Source organism: Polistes canadensis, unplaced genomic scaffold, assembly GCF_001313835.1.
Source record: "Polistes canadensis isolate GaletaPanama2010 unplaced genomic scaffold, ASM131383v1 scaffold_139, whole genome shotgun sequence".
NCBI classification, from domain to species: Eukaryota; Metazoa; Arthropoda; class Insecta; order Hymenoptera; family Vespidae; genus Polistes; species Polistes canadensis.
Genome location: NW_014569686.1, coordinates 377,162 through 393,936, shown reverse-complemented (window position 1 = coordinate 393,936; position 16,775 = coordinate 377,162). Strand labels below are relative to the sequence as shown.

The 16,775-nt window shown below is 28.8% G+C and overlaps 2 protein-coding genes across 4 annotated transcripts; one reads left to right on the top strand and one right to left on the bottom strand.

Moving 5' to 3' along the window:
• Positions 1-6,390: 6,390 nt before the first annotated feature.
• Positions 6,391-14,553, bottom strand: LOC106788417 (centrosomal protein of 290 kDa). Of its 2 annotated transcripts, XM_014751646.1 has the most exons (23): positions 14,325-14,553; positions 14,111-14,195; positions 13,990-14,036; positions 13,827-13,913; positions 13,619-13,754; positions 13,399-13,535; positions 13,071-13,309; positions 12,851-12,983; positions 12,579-12,769; positions 12,364-12,505; positions 11,961-12,225; positions 11,579-11,744; positions 10,179-11,513; positions 9,816-10,113; positions 8,748-9,730; positions 8,438-8,636; positions 8,137-8,360; positions 7,885-8,032; positions 7,413-7,808; positions 7,173-7,339; positions 6,904-7,108; positions 6,570-6,827; positions 6,391-6,487 (listed from the first exon to the last, which is right to left on the bottom strand). In XM_014751646.1, the coding sequence occupies exons 1-23, from the start codon at positions 14,502-14,504 to the stop codon at positions 6,413-6,415; spliced, it is 6,096 nt and encodes a 2,031-aa protein (XP_014607132.1). In that variant the 5' UTR covers positions 14,505-14,553; the 3' UTR covers positions 6,391-6,412. The 2 variants fall into 2 exon arrangements, with proteins under 2 accessions (XP_014607132.1, XP_014607133.1); XM_014751647.1 differs by lacking the exons at positions 6,391-6,487; positions 6,570-6,827; positions 6,904-7,108; positions 7,173-7,339 and having other exon boundaries at positions 7,720-7,808; positions 8,115-8,360.
• Positions 14,554-14,754: 201 nt separating this feature from the next.
• On the top strand, positions 14,755-16,737 carry LOC106788424 (2,3-dehydroadipyl-CoA hydratase-like). Of its 2 annotated transcripts, XM_014751664.1 has the most exons (4): positions 14,755-15,023; positions 15,104-15,354; positions 15,434-15,599; positions 15,660-16,737. In XM_014751664.1, exons 1-4 carry the CDS (start codon positions 14,915-14,917, stop codon positions 16,004-16,006), a joined length of 873 nt encoding a protein of 290 aa, XP_014607150.1. In that variant the 5' UTR covers positions 14,755-14,914; the 3' UTR covers positions 16,007-16,737. The 2 variants fall into 2 exon arrangements, with proteins under 2 accessions (XP_014607150.1, XP_014607149.1); XM_014751663.1 differs by having other exon boundaries at positions 15,434-16,737.
• The last annotated feature ends 38 nt before the right edge of the window (positions 16,738-16,775 follow it).

Genomic DNA, 16,775 nt, shown 5'->3' with positions numbered 1-16,775 from the left:
GTGAAAAGTAATAATTAATATTACAAAATAATACTAACCGTTGATTTATCCAGACGAAGCCCCAGATTCGTTGATAAAGATGATCCAGAAGAAACGAAGATATTTTAATYCACACTTTCRACCATGACAATATTTTAATCGAAACGCAAATCCTCTTCTACCGAATTGGCCGAAAGTGTGTTAATTATTCTAATCGCGTACCAAGCAAATTGTTTTTTAACAAGAATATTTTAATTAATTCTTGCATTGATTTTAAATAACGATTGAATTACTTTTAAAGCAATCTATACGATTGCATACAAAAAATGCAACATTTTTCGGAACAAACACTGATTCTAAGATTGCATTGCACGCAATCGCAACTGAAGCTCTGAAATTCAAAGTTTTGTTAAAGCAAGTCGTAGCGTACTTCTGTTTATTTATTATGATATAAGTAAAAAATATATTAATTGTTTTATAATTCAATTATTTAAACTACATGATCCAAAAATTCTGAAATCGTGTTACTATTTTCATGTGCAGTAATTATTAATAAAAAAAATATTCAAAAGATGTAACCACAAACTTGTAAACTATATAAAAAAAATAAAAAAAGATAAAATACAAACGAGAAAATATCGCGTTGCATTCTATCTTTCAAAGAAAAAATTTAATCGCGATAGGGTTATTTTTACAGAAGTATACTAATTGCGTTAATACCTATAGAACAGTATAGATATAGCATTAATGTAAAATTAAACAAGGTATAATATGTATATATAATCATTTGAACAATTAATTAAAATCGATTGAATGTGTCTTGAATTATTTATGTGAATTTAATATAATATAATATAAGAAATATAAAATGAATAAGATTTAAACAACAATTGCAACGCGTAATTAAATAATATAATTCAATGAATCATTTAATTTGCATTAGAATTTATTAATAAAACGGTGAAGTTAAAATTTTCTAATGCATCGAACGTCAGCCATTGGCCCGACAGTGCTWACGTTGCACCATACAAATTTTATGGACACCGTAAGCAATATCGGTTACCGGATCTCACCACGGGGAGGTTGCTGCGTCGGAGATCCATTATAAAATTAAAGAAAAGAAATAAAGAAATGTACTTACACGTATGTATGTAGAATTGTATATACCACCATTAATTAGTATAATTTTCATTGAACGAACGAACGATGTGTGAACATCTTTCTGAGAGGATGGAAACAATAGGATGATTGCATACGTCTTTCTGAAACCATAAAAAGAATGACAGATTATGGTAAAAATCTTTGTGTGTTAAACCATAGAAAAATATAAAATCATATAATTCTAATTAAAAATCTTCTTACCTAATGTCAATGCATTCACACCATCGATTATGATTGCATCAATCTGTTAATTAAATGAGATTTAATTAGATATCAAATTCTATAATGAAATATTAATTAATTAGACAGTAATAATTACTTACGCGGAGCGGAACTAGTTGAGACCTGTCACACCGCCGTCCGGAAACAAAGTGAGGTGATGACGTAGTCGAGTCACCTCTACCCCCTTCTATTTATCTTATAAGGCATTGCCTAAATGTTTTTCTATGCGTACACCTCGTTTAGCCTACTCGTTACCTCACTCTCCCCACTCACCTTACTACATAGTACCGAATTGTTTTTCTATATGTATTTGAGGTAAGAACTAATTTCTTGGAATTCACCGAACGATACAAATATAACTAACGTTTTGTATTAAGATGTAAAAGAAAATCATAGGATAAATGTGTTGAAAGCTATTTTCTTCTTCTTTTTTTCTTTTTTTCAACTAAACTATATGTTTTTTTTATTTATTAAGACAGATTGATATTTATTCTTTTTAACATTTAGACGATTAATAAGTGTATGCCTTATTTGACTTTTTTCTCAGTGAATTTTCTAATTTTTTCTTTCCGTACATTCAAACGTGCGGTGGTGACTTTAGAGGAGGTGGGGTAAAATTTTCATCTAATAAAACATCAGATCGAAGTTAATAAATATTCAAAGTACCTTAATAGGTATGTAATGTTTAAAGCAATGTATATGTGTTTAAAAAATCTAAAATATAATTATCCATTAATTAATAATTACTTTAATACTCTAATTAATTATACACCTTGCTTTAAGACAACAACACACTTCCTTTTTTTCCTGTTAACGTATTTTAAATAGAAAATAATGTTGATATTATATTTTTCTTCTATGTAATTAGATTATTTTTTTAAACTTGATTTCGTTAGTGGGTAAATATATAAACAAAAAATTTAGCGATAACGTACATTGTTTTAAATCAGTTTTTTATTAGACTTCGACGTAAACGAATTACTTGCGAATAGATGAAACTCCTAGGATGGTACCTAAGAGTTAGGTTCCTTAAAAAACGTTCACAGTCAAATAACTTCAACTTGAAATTCACCACTAGGCAGGAGCGGTTAAGAAATTTCATAAAAATTAAAAAAATACTAAAATAAAAACGTTACAATCTTAAATTTTATTGATTAGGAGGATTATTCCCTTTATACACATGTGCAATGTTCGAAAAGTCATATAAACAACTTTCAATAAAAGTACTTTCATAGAAGAGAAAGTGTCAGTCTCAAGGTGCATTTCGAGGAAGACGGATCACAGAACATATACTCCGGACTTTTAGAAAACAATAGACATTTCTATCGATTAATTAACAATTATATTAATACACTAATGCACTCTCTACTTATATTATATATTACTAATAGAGTTTTCTTCGTGTTACAAGTGATCATTGTTGGATTTAACAACAAACCTTTGAAATTTTCTTCTATTTAAACACCTTTAATGACTACTTTTTAAAACACATGCACAAATGCATTTCTAAATGCACACACACATGTTTATACATTAAAAATTAATGATAATTATTTAAAATTCTATTACAATATATGTAACTATATAACGATCTAGGTCGGTTGCTTTTGTATGAAGCCGCCTACCCTGACGTCTCAACGGCCGTAAAAACAGCCGCCGTGCATTGCCTTTTAGTATCAATTTCTGTCTATAATCATTTATATTATTTCATATAAATGAAATAAAATTAAATATATATTATAAAATGATTAAAAACAAAAAATATAATATAATAATAATAATAATAATAATAAGAGAGAGAATGGTAAAGAACTAGTGAACGATGCTAAAAGTAATTATTCTTCTATGTCGGAAGATTAAACTAGAGAAGATTTAGTTGACGCTGATGAATGGGTACCTCGGTATAAGCGTGCAAATCAAAATTCTCGCAAGGATCATATGAAACTTGATTATACGAAGGATCAAGGAAGAACTGATGAAATGATCAACGAAGAAAAAGATTTTCTCGAGCGTTATTTTAGTAAGGACGTTATCGATAAATTAGAAGAAGATTCGGACGAGGAACTTTGTGAAGAAACTAAAAGGAAGGAGAAGGAAGAGGAGAAGAAAAATAAAACCTTAAAAACATTGTCTACGATTCTTGACAAAAAGGATCGAATTTCGAGATTGATCGAGGAAGTGAATAAGAAGATCGAATACAATGGAAAAAAGGTTCCCTCCGTTTATAAGAATTATTGGTCTCTAGAGTACGAGTTACCTGGTATGAAGGATAAAAAAGGGGTGAAGAAAATATAAACTAAGATTGAAAGTAGGAGGAAGAGGAGGAGAAGAGGAAGAGAAAACTTTATATCAATTTAGTGCTATAAGATTCTATATTCAAAATTATAAACAACATTTCTAGCATGTAATTATATATTACTCTCTTATGTTAATACATTCCTTCAATTTGTGCATCTGTTATATTTTCACCCGCACCCAAAAAAAGATATGTATAATAAATGTTAAATAATATAAATATTATCTAAAACGTGTGTGTATGTGTGTAGGTAGACATTTAATTTTATATCCATCTTAAACTTAGCAAGGCAAAACCTAGACTGACAAATAATCAGATTAAACAAACAAAAGAAATAAATTCTGAGATATCCTAATAATCAAATAAACAAGGATATGTAGGGGAATCACATCAAGAGAACCCAGGATACGCCGAGAGTGCAGGAAATTAAATAAACGAAGAAGAGTATATATATCTCTACGGATATATAAAGTCTCTCAACGAACTCTCATCAGTCATTCGTCTGGTTTTAACAATTATAGTGGCTTCGTCGTCCGTACTTATATAAAAGGAAAGAATCAGGCAAGTATGGACTTACCGATTTGTTATCTTTGTCTTCTTAACTCTTGCGTCCTTACCGATCATTTCAAAAAACTACTTCTCTTTGAGTATTGCAAAAAGATAGAAAAAGGAAGAAAAAGAGAAAGAGTGAGATAAACAAGAAAAAGTGTCCATATTTATAACTTTGGTACGTTCAGTTTTTCCAATAAGGAGAACGCGGAAGAAACAAATTCCGGTTATAAATGTCATCTATATATATATAAAAGTGAGCAACCAATACGAGTATGATGAATTTATATGGATATATATTCGTGTGTATGCTTATGCGTGTACGTTGTTCGAGTGAATTATAGTAAAACAGAAAAGCCTTCAATTCTTAAAGAGATAGGCAGAACAATAAAGTGCAATCTAAATTTAACGATACCGAAATTTTCAAAACAAAAACTATAAAAACCGCGACGATTTTTTAACTATGTATCATATTCTATAGTTTTATTTGTCCCGAGGCAAATCTTGCAATTACATCGCTGTTAACACTAAACATCATCCCGCTCTCTTTTTTTCCATTCTTTCTTTCTCTTTTACTTTCTTGTTTTCTCTCGAGCTGAATTCTAAGAGGACTAATACTGAAAAGAATTGAAACTGACTTTTCTAAAGACTAACTTGTATCAGGTATTTTCATCCTGTCTCTGTTAAATAACGATTAGAATCTACAATAGATTATAATACCGAACGCAACACATACAGAGAATGAATTATTGTGACGTCGGTCTTGTCTTTACGCGCGTTAAAATCTCCGTGTTGCGCGTTTCATTCATAATCGATAAGAGCATGAATGTATATTTACTAATAAAAGTTAACTGTAACACCCAATGTTTCTCATTTGTCATTCTACAGAATGCATAGGAAATGTTTCCATATTTCTCACATTTCCTACTAGGCCGGCTAGTTTTAGGCATTATCAACAATGCCTAAGCATACTTTGCCGGTGACAAATATAATGAATCATTCTTCAATTTATTTAAATAAATTATAAGACTTCGAAGTTAATTCGTGGTAAATTATCTGAGTAATATTTATAGAATAAAACTTAACGATTTTAACGTTCAGAGAAAAATAATAAAAATTATGCGCATCTATTTGCAGCTATGAATATGTCTTTACGCTTCACTCTCCTCGTCATTCTTTCTGTCACAATGTTGGGCATGGTAATGGCTCAATCGAAAGATTGGTTCGGTAAGTTCTTACATATTCTTGAAACAAAATTTCTGTTTATATCCTCTTAACAAAATTCTTATTAATATTCTATTGGTTTTCTATCTTCTTACTTTTCGTTACTTTACATCGAACGATAAGACCTGAAAACTAAAATAATAGATTATTTTATGCGTGTCTATTTGACAAAATATTTGGAACTCGTCAAAATTTATATAATTATATAAAAATGATAAAAAAAAGAAAATCAATAACACAATATACTCGCCGTAAATGTTTGAACTCCTTCTTATTGTCACATTGTATGCACAGGTGTCTGCATAAGAAACTGCGCTCAGTGCAAGCGAATGTTTGGGCCGTGGTTTGCCGGTGAAAGGTGTGCAAACGCGTGTATCAAATTCAAAGGGGAACTCACTCCAGACTGCGTCGATGTGGATTCTATCGCACCATTCCTTAAAAAGGCTAACGAGGATGATTAAAAATGATGCTGGACCTGTATACACATCTATTACTTGTCGAGATACTGTGCAACAATTCACTTTAACGATAATCCATCCTCGTAATTTATTTTTCTTTTCATTAGTTCTAACATATATGAGATTATTATTAATCAACGATCTCTTAGATGGAATGAATATATACTTCTTTGTTAGTTATTTTTATTAACGCGCATAGAAGAAACATATCCCGTGCGCGTGTTACAATCTAGTCACGTGTGTTCCACGACAACCCCATGAATGAAAGTTCTTTACTTAAACTCTTAACTTGCTTATGCAAGTTGCTCGTAAGATGCTTGTAAGTTAAATTCTTAAAATGTATGTATTTACATTCGCCAGCGTGTGTCTTCGCATATAAATATATAAATTATTCTCATGATTATATATACATATTGTATTATTTATATCTAAATATATACGTTTTAAAACATACTATATATAAAATAAATTATTAATCAAGAAAAATATCATCACTGTGAAATATTACAAAATCATATTATTTTCATTTCAAGTTAGCTACAGTTACGTAGCATTCTGGTATCGGTGACAAAGTTTGTTTCGATTCTAGTTGTTGAAGCTGAAACAAAATATCAATAACATTTTGTTATTATAAGCGAATTTGAATTTATTTTAATTATCTTTTTGAAAAATCAATTTACGCGTTGACGAAGAGTCTTTTCGTTTATGGCTGCCCTCGTTAACAATTGTTTTACTTTTTCCAAGAGCTCTGATTTATGAGTCAATTGCTGTTTCAAGATATTAATCTCGCTATTGTCATTCTCTTTTTGCGCTATCTCCAACATTGTTATTCTTTGCTCGGCAAGTTGTAAATCTGTTTCTAAGTCTATTACTTTCTTTTGAGATTTCTCGTACAATTTCTCGTACAGATTTTCATTCTCGTTATAAACTTTTTTCCCCTATTAACAATTTTTTCGATAAATCCCTAAACATATGCATATAATATTTTTTTTCTCTGTTTTTTCTTGTACGTACTTGAAGAGGTACAAAATAAGTTTTTTTCGAATTAAATCTCAGTTTCTTGTTCTCAACTTGTAACTTTTCAATGATTCTCTTTAACGTTAAGATCGTTTTCTCTAGTTCTAAAACAGGTTTTTTAGTATTCAATTCCTGATGGTCCTTGTTCAATGATTTAGGGCTGGAATCCGATGATTTTTCTACTTTCAACAATTCAATGTATCTGTGATATAAAAGTAAATAATTAATATTGCTATAACCATAAAACTAACAGTAAAATATTTCACCTCTCGAGATGGTCAACTTTTTCTCGCAAATGTGGCGTATCCGCTCTAGCCTTTGCTATTTCTAATCGTAATTCGAAATTCTCGCTTTCTAATTTAAGATTAGCTCGTTCTAGAGTATCTCTGGTCATCTCTAATTTTTGCAGTTTTTCTACTACGTACTCATTGCCCTAATGAAAACCTAATTTTATTCTAAATTCTTATTACACAATCATTAAAAATTTACTAAGAATGGAGAACCACCTTTGTAACAATTTCTAATGAAGCTATACAATTCTTCTGCTCATCTATTTTCGTTAATAATTCATGATTATTTTCCTTTTCCAATCGTTCGGTCAATTCACTGATACGTTCTCTCAATGTTTGACATTCCTTCTGTAAATCGATGATGAGACTTTGATGTGCAGCTGAGATCGATCTACTCGGTAAATCATTCAGCATCTGTGGAACCTCCTCTTTGATTTTACTCCTTAAAAACCATTTCTCACGTTCCATGCAAGAAACCAGCACTCGTAATTTTTCGTAGCTGGAATTTAATTTGATATACTCGTTCGTTTTCTCTTTTAACTTTTCTTGCAATTTTTCTGCAATTTGTTGCCACTTCTTTTGCTTTTCCCATAACGAGAGTTCCTCTGCTGTCTACAAAGAAAAGAAAATAATTAAAAAAATATTTTTTTAAAATTATAAATATTTATTAATTTATTTTAAATTGTACCTTTACTTTTCTAGTTTCTTGGGCCAAGTATTTCTTTTCTAATTGAGTCCGCATTTTTTCTAATTCTTCCTCCAAAGATTTGACCTTTCTTTCCAATTGCATCTCGCGCTGAGACGTTTTTTTCTCTTGCGTTTTTACCGCCATATATCTGTTATATATACAAAAAAAAACAGAATGTCATAAATAAATCAATTAATTTGTTATACCTTATTAAATTGATCGCTCATTACGTATTGAAAATTATCACGATACCCCCGACTGACTCGTTGTTTCAGTTCAGCGATCTCATGCTTATATGTCTTTTCTTTTTCCATTAAAGATTGTAATTGTTTACGCAAAGGATCCATTTGATTCTGCGATTGAGATTGATCACATTGAGTACTAGGAACAATTTCGTGGATTCTAAGTTCGTCACGATGATCGATCACACGTACTGGCAGTGATCGATTCACGGCTCCCAATAATTCGATTTCATTCTACATAAATAAACTAAATTAAATATATTCTTAAGCAAAATGAAAAGAAAAAATAGTTAAAGAAAACTTAACGATACCTGTAATTGTTGACAATTTAAACTGAGCTCGTATATTTTGTCATCTTTTTCTTGCAATTCTTTCATAAAAGATATATTCCCTTTTGTATGAACAACACGATTTTCTGACAATCGTTGTCTCAGGATATCAGCTTCTGATTGCCATTTGGTAATCTCATTACGATAACTTTCAAGTTCTGTATTATGCTGCTCCTCAAGTCTACTCTTGAAAATATGAATAATTCGTATTACGAATAAGCTACTAGTATATTAGATTATATTAGCAATATCACTAGATCATATTGATATATTAATATCATTGTTTTCCTACCTTTCTCTAATACAATCAATATGTTTAAGTCTCTCTTCTGCCAATCGATGCCAACGACCACTCAATTCTTTCGTAATATGCAAATCAGCTTCCAAAATATTTATTCTTTCTCTCAATCTTGCGATTTCTTCCTCTCGTACTGCACTGTAAGCAGTAACAGATTTTTCAACCTCTTCTTCTTCATTAAGATCCATTATATCTTTTTCCTTCTCCTCAATTTTAATTTCACTTTGCATCGTTTGGATTTTATCCTGCAAATCTTTGATTTCTTTTTGCAAACAACTCGAAGACTCAATATATTCTTTTCTTTCTTCCTTCATAAGATTCTGGTATCTCACTATTGTCTCCTCCTTTTGTGCCACAATTTTTTGTAAACTGTTCACTGTAGATTTCAATGCCAACTTGTCGCTACAATCCATACTCGATATATGAACTTCAAGTTTATGTTCTTCAACATTAACTTCCTTTTGTAAAAGTTGAAATTCCTTTTCTTGAATCTTTTTATTAAGAGCATCTATTTTTACTTGATAATCTGACAATTGTGATTCGTATTTGACTATAATTTCTGAACGATTTGCTACAAGTTTCAATGCATTGGTTAAACGTTCGTTTAGTTGATCCATCGAATTAACATTTTCCTCTGTATTGTTACCTACTTCGCGAACAGATTTGTTTTCTGGAGTATCCACGATATTTGTTTGTTTATTCAAACAACAATCGTTAGATTCAGTTTGAATCTCTATTGAATTGAGTTCTATCGAAACTTGAACGAAAACTGACCGCGTTTTTATCAAATCAGATTGAATTTCTTTCATTTGCACATCAGTAGATATTTGGTGCTTTCCTTGATGAGTCCAAGTCTTTTGCATGTTAATCATTTCGTTTTCCATATTTGTAATTATCGATTCATATTTTATACTTTTGTCATTAGCCATTTGCAATTCATTATCCAAATGAGATATTCTTCGTTTTTGTTTCAAATCCTAATAAAATAATCAAATGTAATTGATTCTTTCTATACTAATTTTTATTATAAATAATAATCGTGTAAAAAAAGAAAGAACATACATTTAATACGTATTGAGAATTTTCTGCGAATTGTTGTAAAATATCTTGCATACTCTCTCCACCAATTTGTTGCTCCAATATATCTTTCAAACGTTCGACTATCTCTAACCGATTTGTTAATGTTTCCTGTTGAGAAATCACTCGATTACTATACTCCTTTGCTTTCTTCATTTCCATATCTAATTCTATCCGATCTTTTTTTAATTTCTTAGCTGTAGAAGCTACTCTATCGAGAGCACTTAAAGAAGAAGATCCTGCATATTGACTTTGTAAAAAATCTATTATGTCGATGTAAATTCTGTAACAATATAATATTTTTTAAATTTCTAAAAAATATATCTAATTTTTCTACAATTTAATTACCTGCAACGATCGTCGCATTTTTTTCTACAATACTGCATGTTGGCTCTCATTTTATCAGAGTGTATCATCAATTTCTCATGTTCATCTTGCAAATAAGATATTTCACTTTCAAGTTGTGACTTTCGTGCATTTAATTCCATTTCAGTACTTTTCTTATTAGCTAATTCAAAATTAAGTCTCGATATCGTAGCCTTGTCTTCGCTAACCGCTTGCAAATCCAAAATCTGATGTCTCAAATTATCTAACTCTAATGTTTTTAAAGAATTTACCATGTACTGCAATTTACTCTCTTCTTCAGCAACTTCGAGCTTTCTTTTCAAAGTATCATTGTCGATTTTTAAAGTTTCTACATCGTTCAGCACTTCAGATTCATCTACATTTTTTTCTTGATAATTTTGTAAGGAAATAATTTTAGATAATTTTGTATGAACATCGATTAATTTTTCTTGTAATTCACTATTCATGGTCGTGATTTCTTTAACTTTGGCTTCACATTTTGTCAATTGACTTTGAGATATTTCATGAAGTTTGGTCATATGATCAGCACGCTGTCTTTCCATTAATTCTTTTGTTTTGTAATCTCTTAATTTTTGAACTATATCATTTGTATCTTCTTTAGAAATCTCTTCCTTAAATAAATCTAATAATTGAGATTTTTCTTTTTTCGCTAAATTTAATTCGTCATTTAATAATTCAATTTCATTTCTATCTTCGAAAATCGTATCTTTTTCAAGAATAAAACGATATCTTATATTTAATTCTTCGTATTTTGCTTTAAGATCGCTATAATCTGTAATACTTACAGAATTAGATAAATTACTTTGCAGTCTTATTGTCTCGCACTCTAATATTTTATTATGCTTACTGGCATCAGTCAATGCTCTTTTAAAAGAACTTTCTTTTTCGATAGTACTTTTCTGATAATTATATGCTTTTATAGATTCATTATTAAGAAGTTCTTGTAAAAGTACTATTTTTCTTTTAACTAGTAACAATTCACTAGCAACTTCTATATACTCTTTAGTTTTAATTGCAAAAGCTTTTTTTATTTCATCTTCATCACTTTCAAAAACCTTCAAATCTTTTTCATAAATTTCTAATTGAAGATTTAAACTATCTATCGTATCTTGCAAATCTTTTTTTTCTTTTATCAATGATTCCTTTTCTTTATCTCTTTTCTCTATTTCCCTTTGATGAGTACTTTTCATATTTTTTATTTCCGAAATGTACATTATTTTGTCATTGTCAGAATCTTCGATATTCAATTTTTCTAAGACTATACCTTTGCTTAATGCCAAATCTTGTAATATAACATCCTTTCTATCAAGCTCTTTTCTACAACGTATTTTTTACATATAATACATGATTCAAAATCTATATTAAAAACAATAAAAAATTACCTCATTTGTTTAAGTTGAGATCTTAATTCCGCATTACTACCTTGTATAACATTTAAATTTTCTTGCAATCTCATAGCAGGATGATACCAACCAGCTAAATGTCTTACATCTAATGCTTCCAATAATCTTTCCAAAGTATATGAATGCACTTCTACTAAACTTTTTCCTAGAATATAATTTCAATAATTCGTACTTCAAATATGAAATATTCTGTACTCTTACTTTAATATTAATATGATGCCTTCGTATATATACAATATATAATAGAAAAGAACAATTAAAGAAAGAAAAGCTAATTAAAAAGAAACTATGGTACGTGAAAAAATAATTGAATAGTGCGTAATTGCAATTATAATAAGATTATAACATTATAAAAATTCACCATCTTGACTGCGTATACTGTCCAGAATTTCATGCATGCCTCTTCTAAGAGCTTCATTCTCTTCTACAACTAATTTCATTTCTTTTCTAAAATCTTTATCAGTTTTATGATATATCTTAACAGATTCAAAATCAACCACTTGATTTCCACTGGGTTCCAATAATTTAGTCGAATGCAAAAAGTCAGTACTGTTATCTATTGTATCGCTTGAAAAATCTAATTTCTTCGTAGGTAAGCGCGATCTATTTGATTTTAGCAATCTTATCTATAAAAATTCAGGAATATAATTACATATCAATTTACTTTGTTAAATAATTGAATGTGTAGAATATGTAGGCAATTATTGCCAGTGCATTAAAATTAAATGCATTAAGATATATCAAATATTTTTTGTAAGACTTACACTTGATCTCATATCGAGATTTTCATCTATTAACATTTTATTCTGTTGAATAAGCTCTTGCTTCCTTTTTTCTTCTTCTCTATGTTTTTTCAAAATATTATCTATGGAAATTGATTCGTCCTCTGAGATCCCTAATTTTTCTCTACAAAATTATAATAAAACTTTATGTAATATCATTCTCGAAAAATGTTTATACACCAAACATATAAAAATACCTTAAAGCTAAAATTTCCATTTCTTGATAAGAGCTTAACATTTCTAACTTATTAATTACATTAACAAGATCTTCAACATGTTCTTTTTTATTATTTAATTCACTTTTTAATTCCTTTATTTCATGTAATGCTTCTTTTAATCCCTGATTTCCATCCTCGTACTTCCTCAATATTGATAATATTTCACATAACTAAAAAATCGATGATTAAAAAGCTTAATGCAAATTTAATCAAATTTAATTTGCATAAAAGCATATATAAAAATAACTAACTTCACTACTTTTTAATTTTAAATCCTCCTGTGCTTGATCTAATTCATTCTGTAAATTGAATATTTGATTATTTGCTTCTTGCATTTTTTTTAATAACTCTTTTTGTTCTTTTCTCTTCTCTTCTTTTTCTAATCTGGACAAAGATAACAATATAACAATATAACAATTTTATGAATTTGTTAGATTTTCATACGATGATTTAAAAAGTAAATTTACATACTTTTTTGTATTTGCTTGTAACTTTTCTATAATTCCAGCCTCTTCATTTATTTCTACAATTGCTTCAGAAAGTTTACTTTGTAATTCTGCTATAATTTTATCACGGTTACTAATCTCTTCATTTAAATATACTATCTGCGATTTATTGTCTTCTTTAACCAATGTAACAGATTGCAATAAAGATTGCGATAAGTTATCTCTTAGACGCTTTATCTCTGCATCCTTTTCATCTAATAATTCCTAATTATATGAAATTATATATAATAAATGTTTACATACATTATCTTATTTTTTACATTTAATAAAAATTATATCCAAAATTAATTTACCTTCCATTCTGCTATTCTAGAATCTATTGCTACTCCAAATTCATCTATTACTTTATCCCTATCCATTTGTTGACTAGTTAATTCTTCTATTTGATTGAACAAAGCAATATTTTCACGGTCCAAGTCTAATATCTTTTCTGAAAAATTAATATATATTCTTTTGTAATAAAAATTTACAAAAACTAGTCCAAATTGTCAATGAATTATCAATTTTTCTTGCCTTTATATTCGAGCACTTTTGATTGTGTAGAACTTAATTCATCAGTCATTTCGTTCATTCTCTTAGTTGCATCCTCCATCTCATCTTTCAACATTTCTAACCGTTCTTTCAAAATAGCATTTTCACTATCCAACCCCTAAAATATAAAATACATACAATAAAATTATATATACTAATTTGTATATTTAATTTATCATATATTGTTTACCTCTAATTCATTCATCAATTTTTCTATTTTTTCATTTTTATCTTGTATTACAGTCTCATGATTAGCAGTTTCAATAGTGTCAAGTGACTAAAGGAAAAATACTTGTTTAATTAATATTCTTACAAATTGAAATGATTATAGAAGCATATCCTATGATTGTTACCTTAATAAAACTTGTATCTTTATACTGTAAATCAGATACGTTTTGGCCTATAATATTAAATCAAAATAAATTAACTTATAAAGTATAATAAAATTAGATACAAGTGTCAGAAATTTGTTACCTTTAATTTTCTGTTTAGAAAAATCTAGTTTTAAGGAAGATACAGTATCTTTTAACGCTCCGCATTCTATGAGTAAAGATTCTACCTAATAAATACAAATTACGTATTAAACATAAATTAACAGTAGAAATGTTTAGTATATATTCAAAATATAATAACAATGATCATAATATAAAATCATACTGATAATTATACAAAAATGAATATGACATACTTGATTATCTTTATATTGCAACATTTCTTGTGATATTCTCATAAGCGTTTGAAGATTTTGCATATCAGAAATTTCATCAATATTGCAACGCATTATCGTAGGACATAAATCCTCGATTTCTTCGTCTGTTAAAGATGAAACATTTAAAGAAAATATTCGTTCCCAATTTGTTCGAACCATATTTCTTTGCTATATTATATATATATATATAATTAGAAAAATAATTTTATTTTAATTTTACGTCTACGAAGTTAAAAAAAACTTATGAACACAATACTTTGCAACACTTAGTAACCATGACAACGAAATAAAAACAAATCTCCCCGCCTTTTTGTATACAACACCATTTACAAAAACTCAGTCGGTAAAATTGAAGAATCGCCCACTGATGGTCAGGTTAGAAACTAAGTTGAATCTGGTTAGAAAAAAAGTGGACTTGTGAGCTTCTATGTACTTCTGTATTCTTTGATAATTGTGCGTTTAGTTAATCGTTTGAGTGATATAAATTGTAATTTCGTAGTAAATATTTGTAAAAAAATATAGATATAATACAATTATTACAAATATAAATAATACATTTACTATCAAAAATGAATATTTTCAGAAGACTTTTTTTATTAAATAAATTTGTAAATAATGTGCCAAAATTTCTAACCTCCGAATCTTCAGCCAAAGCATTCATCGAAAACGCAGAAAATGGTAAGATTTTATATCTACAAAAAATATATCTAATATATAAATACATAAATAATGTTTAATTTTTATTCTTTTTTGTTTAGAAAAAAGTATTATTGTTAATAAAACCGGTAAAATTACTTTAATCGCTATAAATAGGCCAGAAAAAAAAAATGCATTGGATACTGCAACAACTAAATTACTCTGTGATGCATTGGACGAATTTGAAAAGGATGATAATGCTGCTGTGGGTGTACTGTATGGTATAGGAGGAAATTTCTGTGCAGGTTTTGATTTACATGAAATTGCAAATAGTGAAGGAAATGAAAATAAATTACCGCAATTTGGAGCACTGGCAAGTCGATACATTCCTTTATAAATATGTTATCTATACTATTCGAATATATATAATTTTACTTAATTCTTTAAAACAGGCTAGTAGAAATGAATTGACCAGTAAACCATTAGTGGCCTCGCTAAATGGATATGCGGCAGGTTTTGGATTAGAACTGGCATTAATGTGTGATGTACGAGTCATTGAAGAAACCGCAGTTATAGGATTTTTGAATAGACGTTTTGGAATACCTATTCTGTGCGGAGGTACAGTTCGTTTACCAGCTGTGATTGGATATGCTAGAGCTATGGATATGATTTTAACAGGAAAATCTATTACTGGAGAAGAAGCTTTCAATATTGGACTTGCTACTAAACTCACAACGTGTGGTACTGGTTTAGGTCAAGCAGTCAATTATGCAAAATCTTTGGTAAAGTTTCCACAACAGACTTTACTAGCAGATCGTACCTCTATGCACTATGCTACTTTTTTGGCTAAACAAATGGAGGAGGCATTGCAATTTGAAAAAGACAATGCTTCTCATCTTTTAATAGAAGAAGGTATAGAAGGAGCTAAAAAGTTCGCCGAAAAAGGTATAGGCAGACATGGAAAATTTTATAATCTCACTGAACAAGATGATACTATCAGAGAATTAGATAAAAATCTCTTATGAATATCAAACGCGTTAGATTTATTTATTCCTTTTTTATGTCTCCAACAAAAATATTAAATCTTAAAATTCATTTAAAAATAAGTAACATTTGTAATAATTATTTTTGGCGCGTTTTTCTTCTGGCGAATTCTTTTCAATATTTCCATACATTTCTTTCCTGTTTTTGTATTTAAAAGAGGTACTAACGTTGTAACTTCGTTATTAGTATGACCTATGTACAAAATGTTACCTAGAAACAACAATTTAGAAGTTGAAAGTTCAGCTATAGATAAGTTCCTTAATTGACAATTAATTTCGTCGCAAAAATCGATTGTACCGAAGAATTTATACTCTTTGATGATCTAGAAAATAATATTATCTAAGTTATCATTTAGAATATTAATTACACGCTTTATCCAATCGAACGACTTGTCGAACGTAATCTAATATAAGTTCAATAGGACAGTCAACGTTCACTAAGAGTTCCTTGTCAGTAGATACTGTTTCAACGTCTTTATCATCATCATCATTACTTTTGAAAACATATTCCACTTTCATTAATAAAAAAACACCTGTACATTACCATAATAAATTACCATGATATTTCACTTTTATTATACTCATGTAGAATTTAGAATAAATCGACGATATTTTAGATCTGCAATTGTTTATAAGAGTAACTAAATTTTAAGTTTGACTTAAAACTAATTAAATTAAGTAAAAAATTTTTATAAATAAACAAATGAAATTAATATGTCTCTTTGATGTTTTTGTTTTAATTACTGTTTTT

What these genes read in the sequence shown, in the direction of transcription:
- LOC106788417 (XM_014751646.1), bottom strand. Translation starts at nt 14,504, where the DNA reads ATGGTTCGAACAAATTGGGAACGAATATTTTCTTTAAATGTTTCATCT. An exon ending in ATTCTCAATACGTATTAAAT is followed by an intron (nt 9,731 to 9,815) that starts GTATGTTCTTTC and finishes TTATTTTATTAG; the next exon opens with GATTTGAAACAAAAACGAAG. An exon ending in TAAATTGTCAACAATTACAG is followed by an intron (nt 8,361 to 8,437) that starts GTATCGTTAAGT and finishes TTATTTATGTAG; the next exon opens with AATGAAATCGAATTATTGGG.
- LOC106788424 (XM_014751663.1), top strand. Translation starts at nt 14,915, where the DNA reads ATGAATATTTTCAGAAGACTTTTTTTATTAAATAAATTTGTAAATAAT. An exon ending in CATCGAAAACGCAGAAAATG is followed by an intron (nt 15,024 to 15,103) that starts GTAAGATTTTAT and finishes TTTTTTGTTTAG; the next exon opens with AAAAAAGTATTATTGTTAAT. An exon ending in TACCGCAATTTGGAGCACTG is followed by an intron (nt 15,355 to 15,433) that starts GCAAGTCGATAC and finishes TCTTTAAAACAG; the next exon opens with GCTAGTAGAAATGAATTGAC.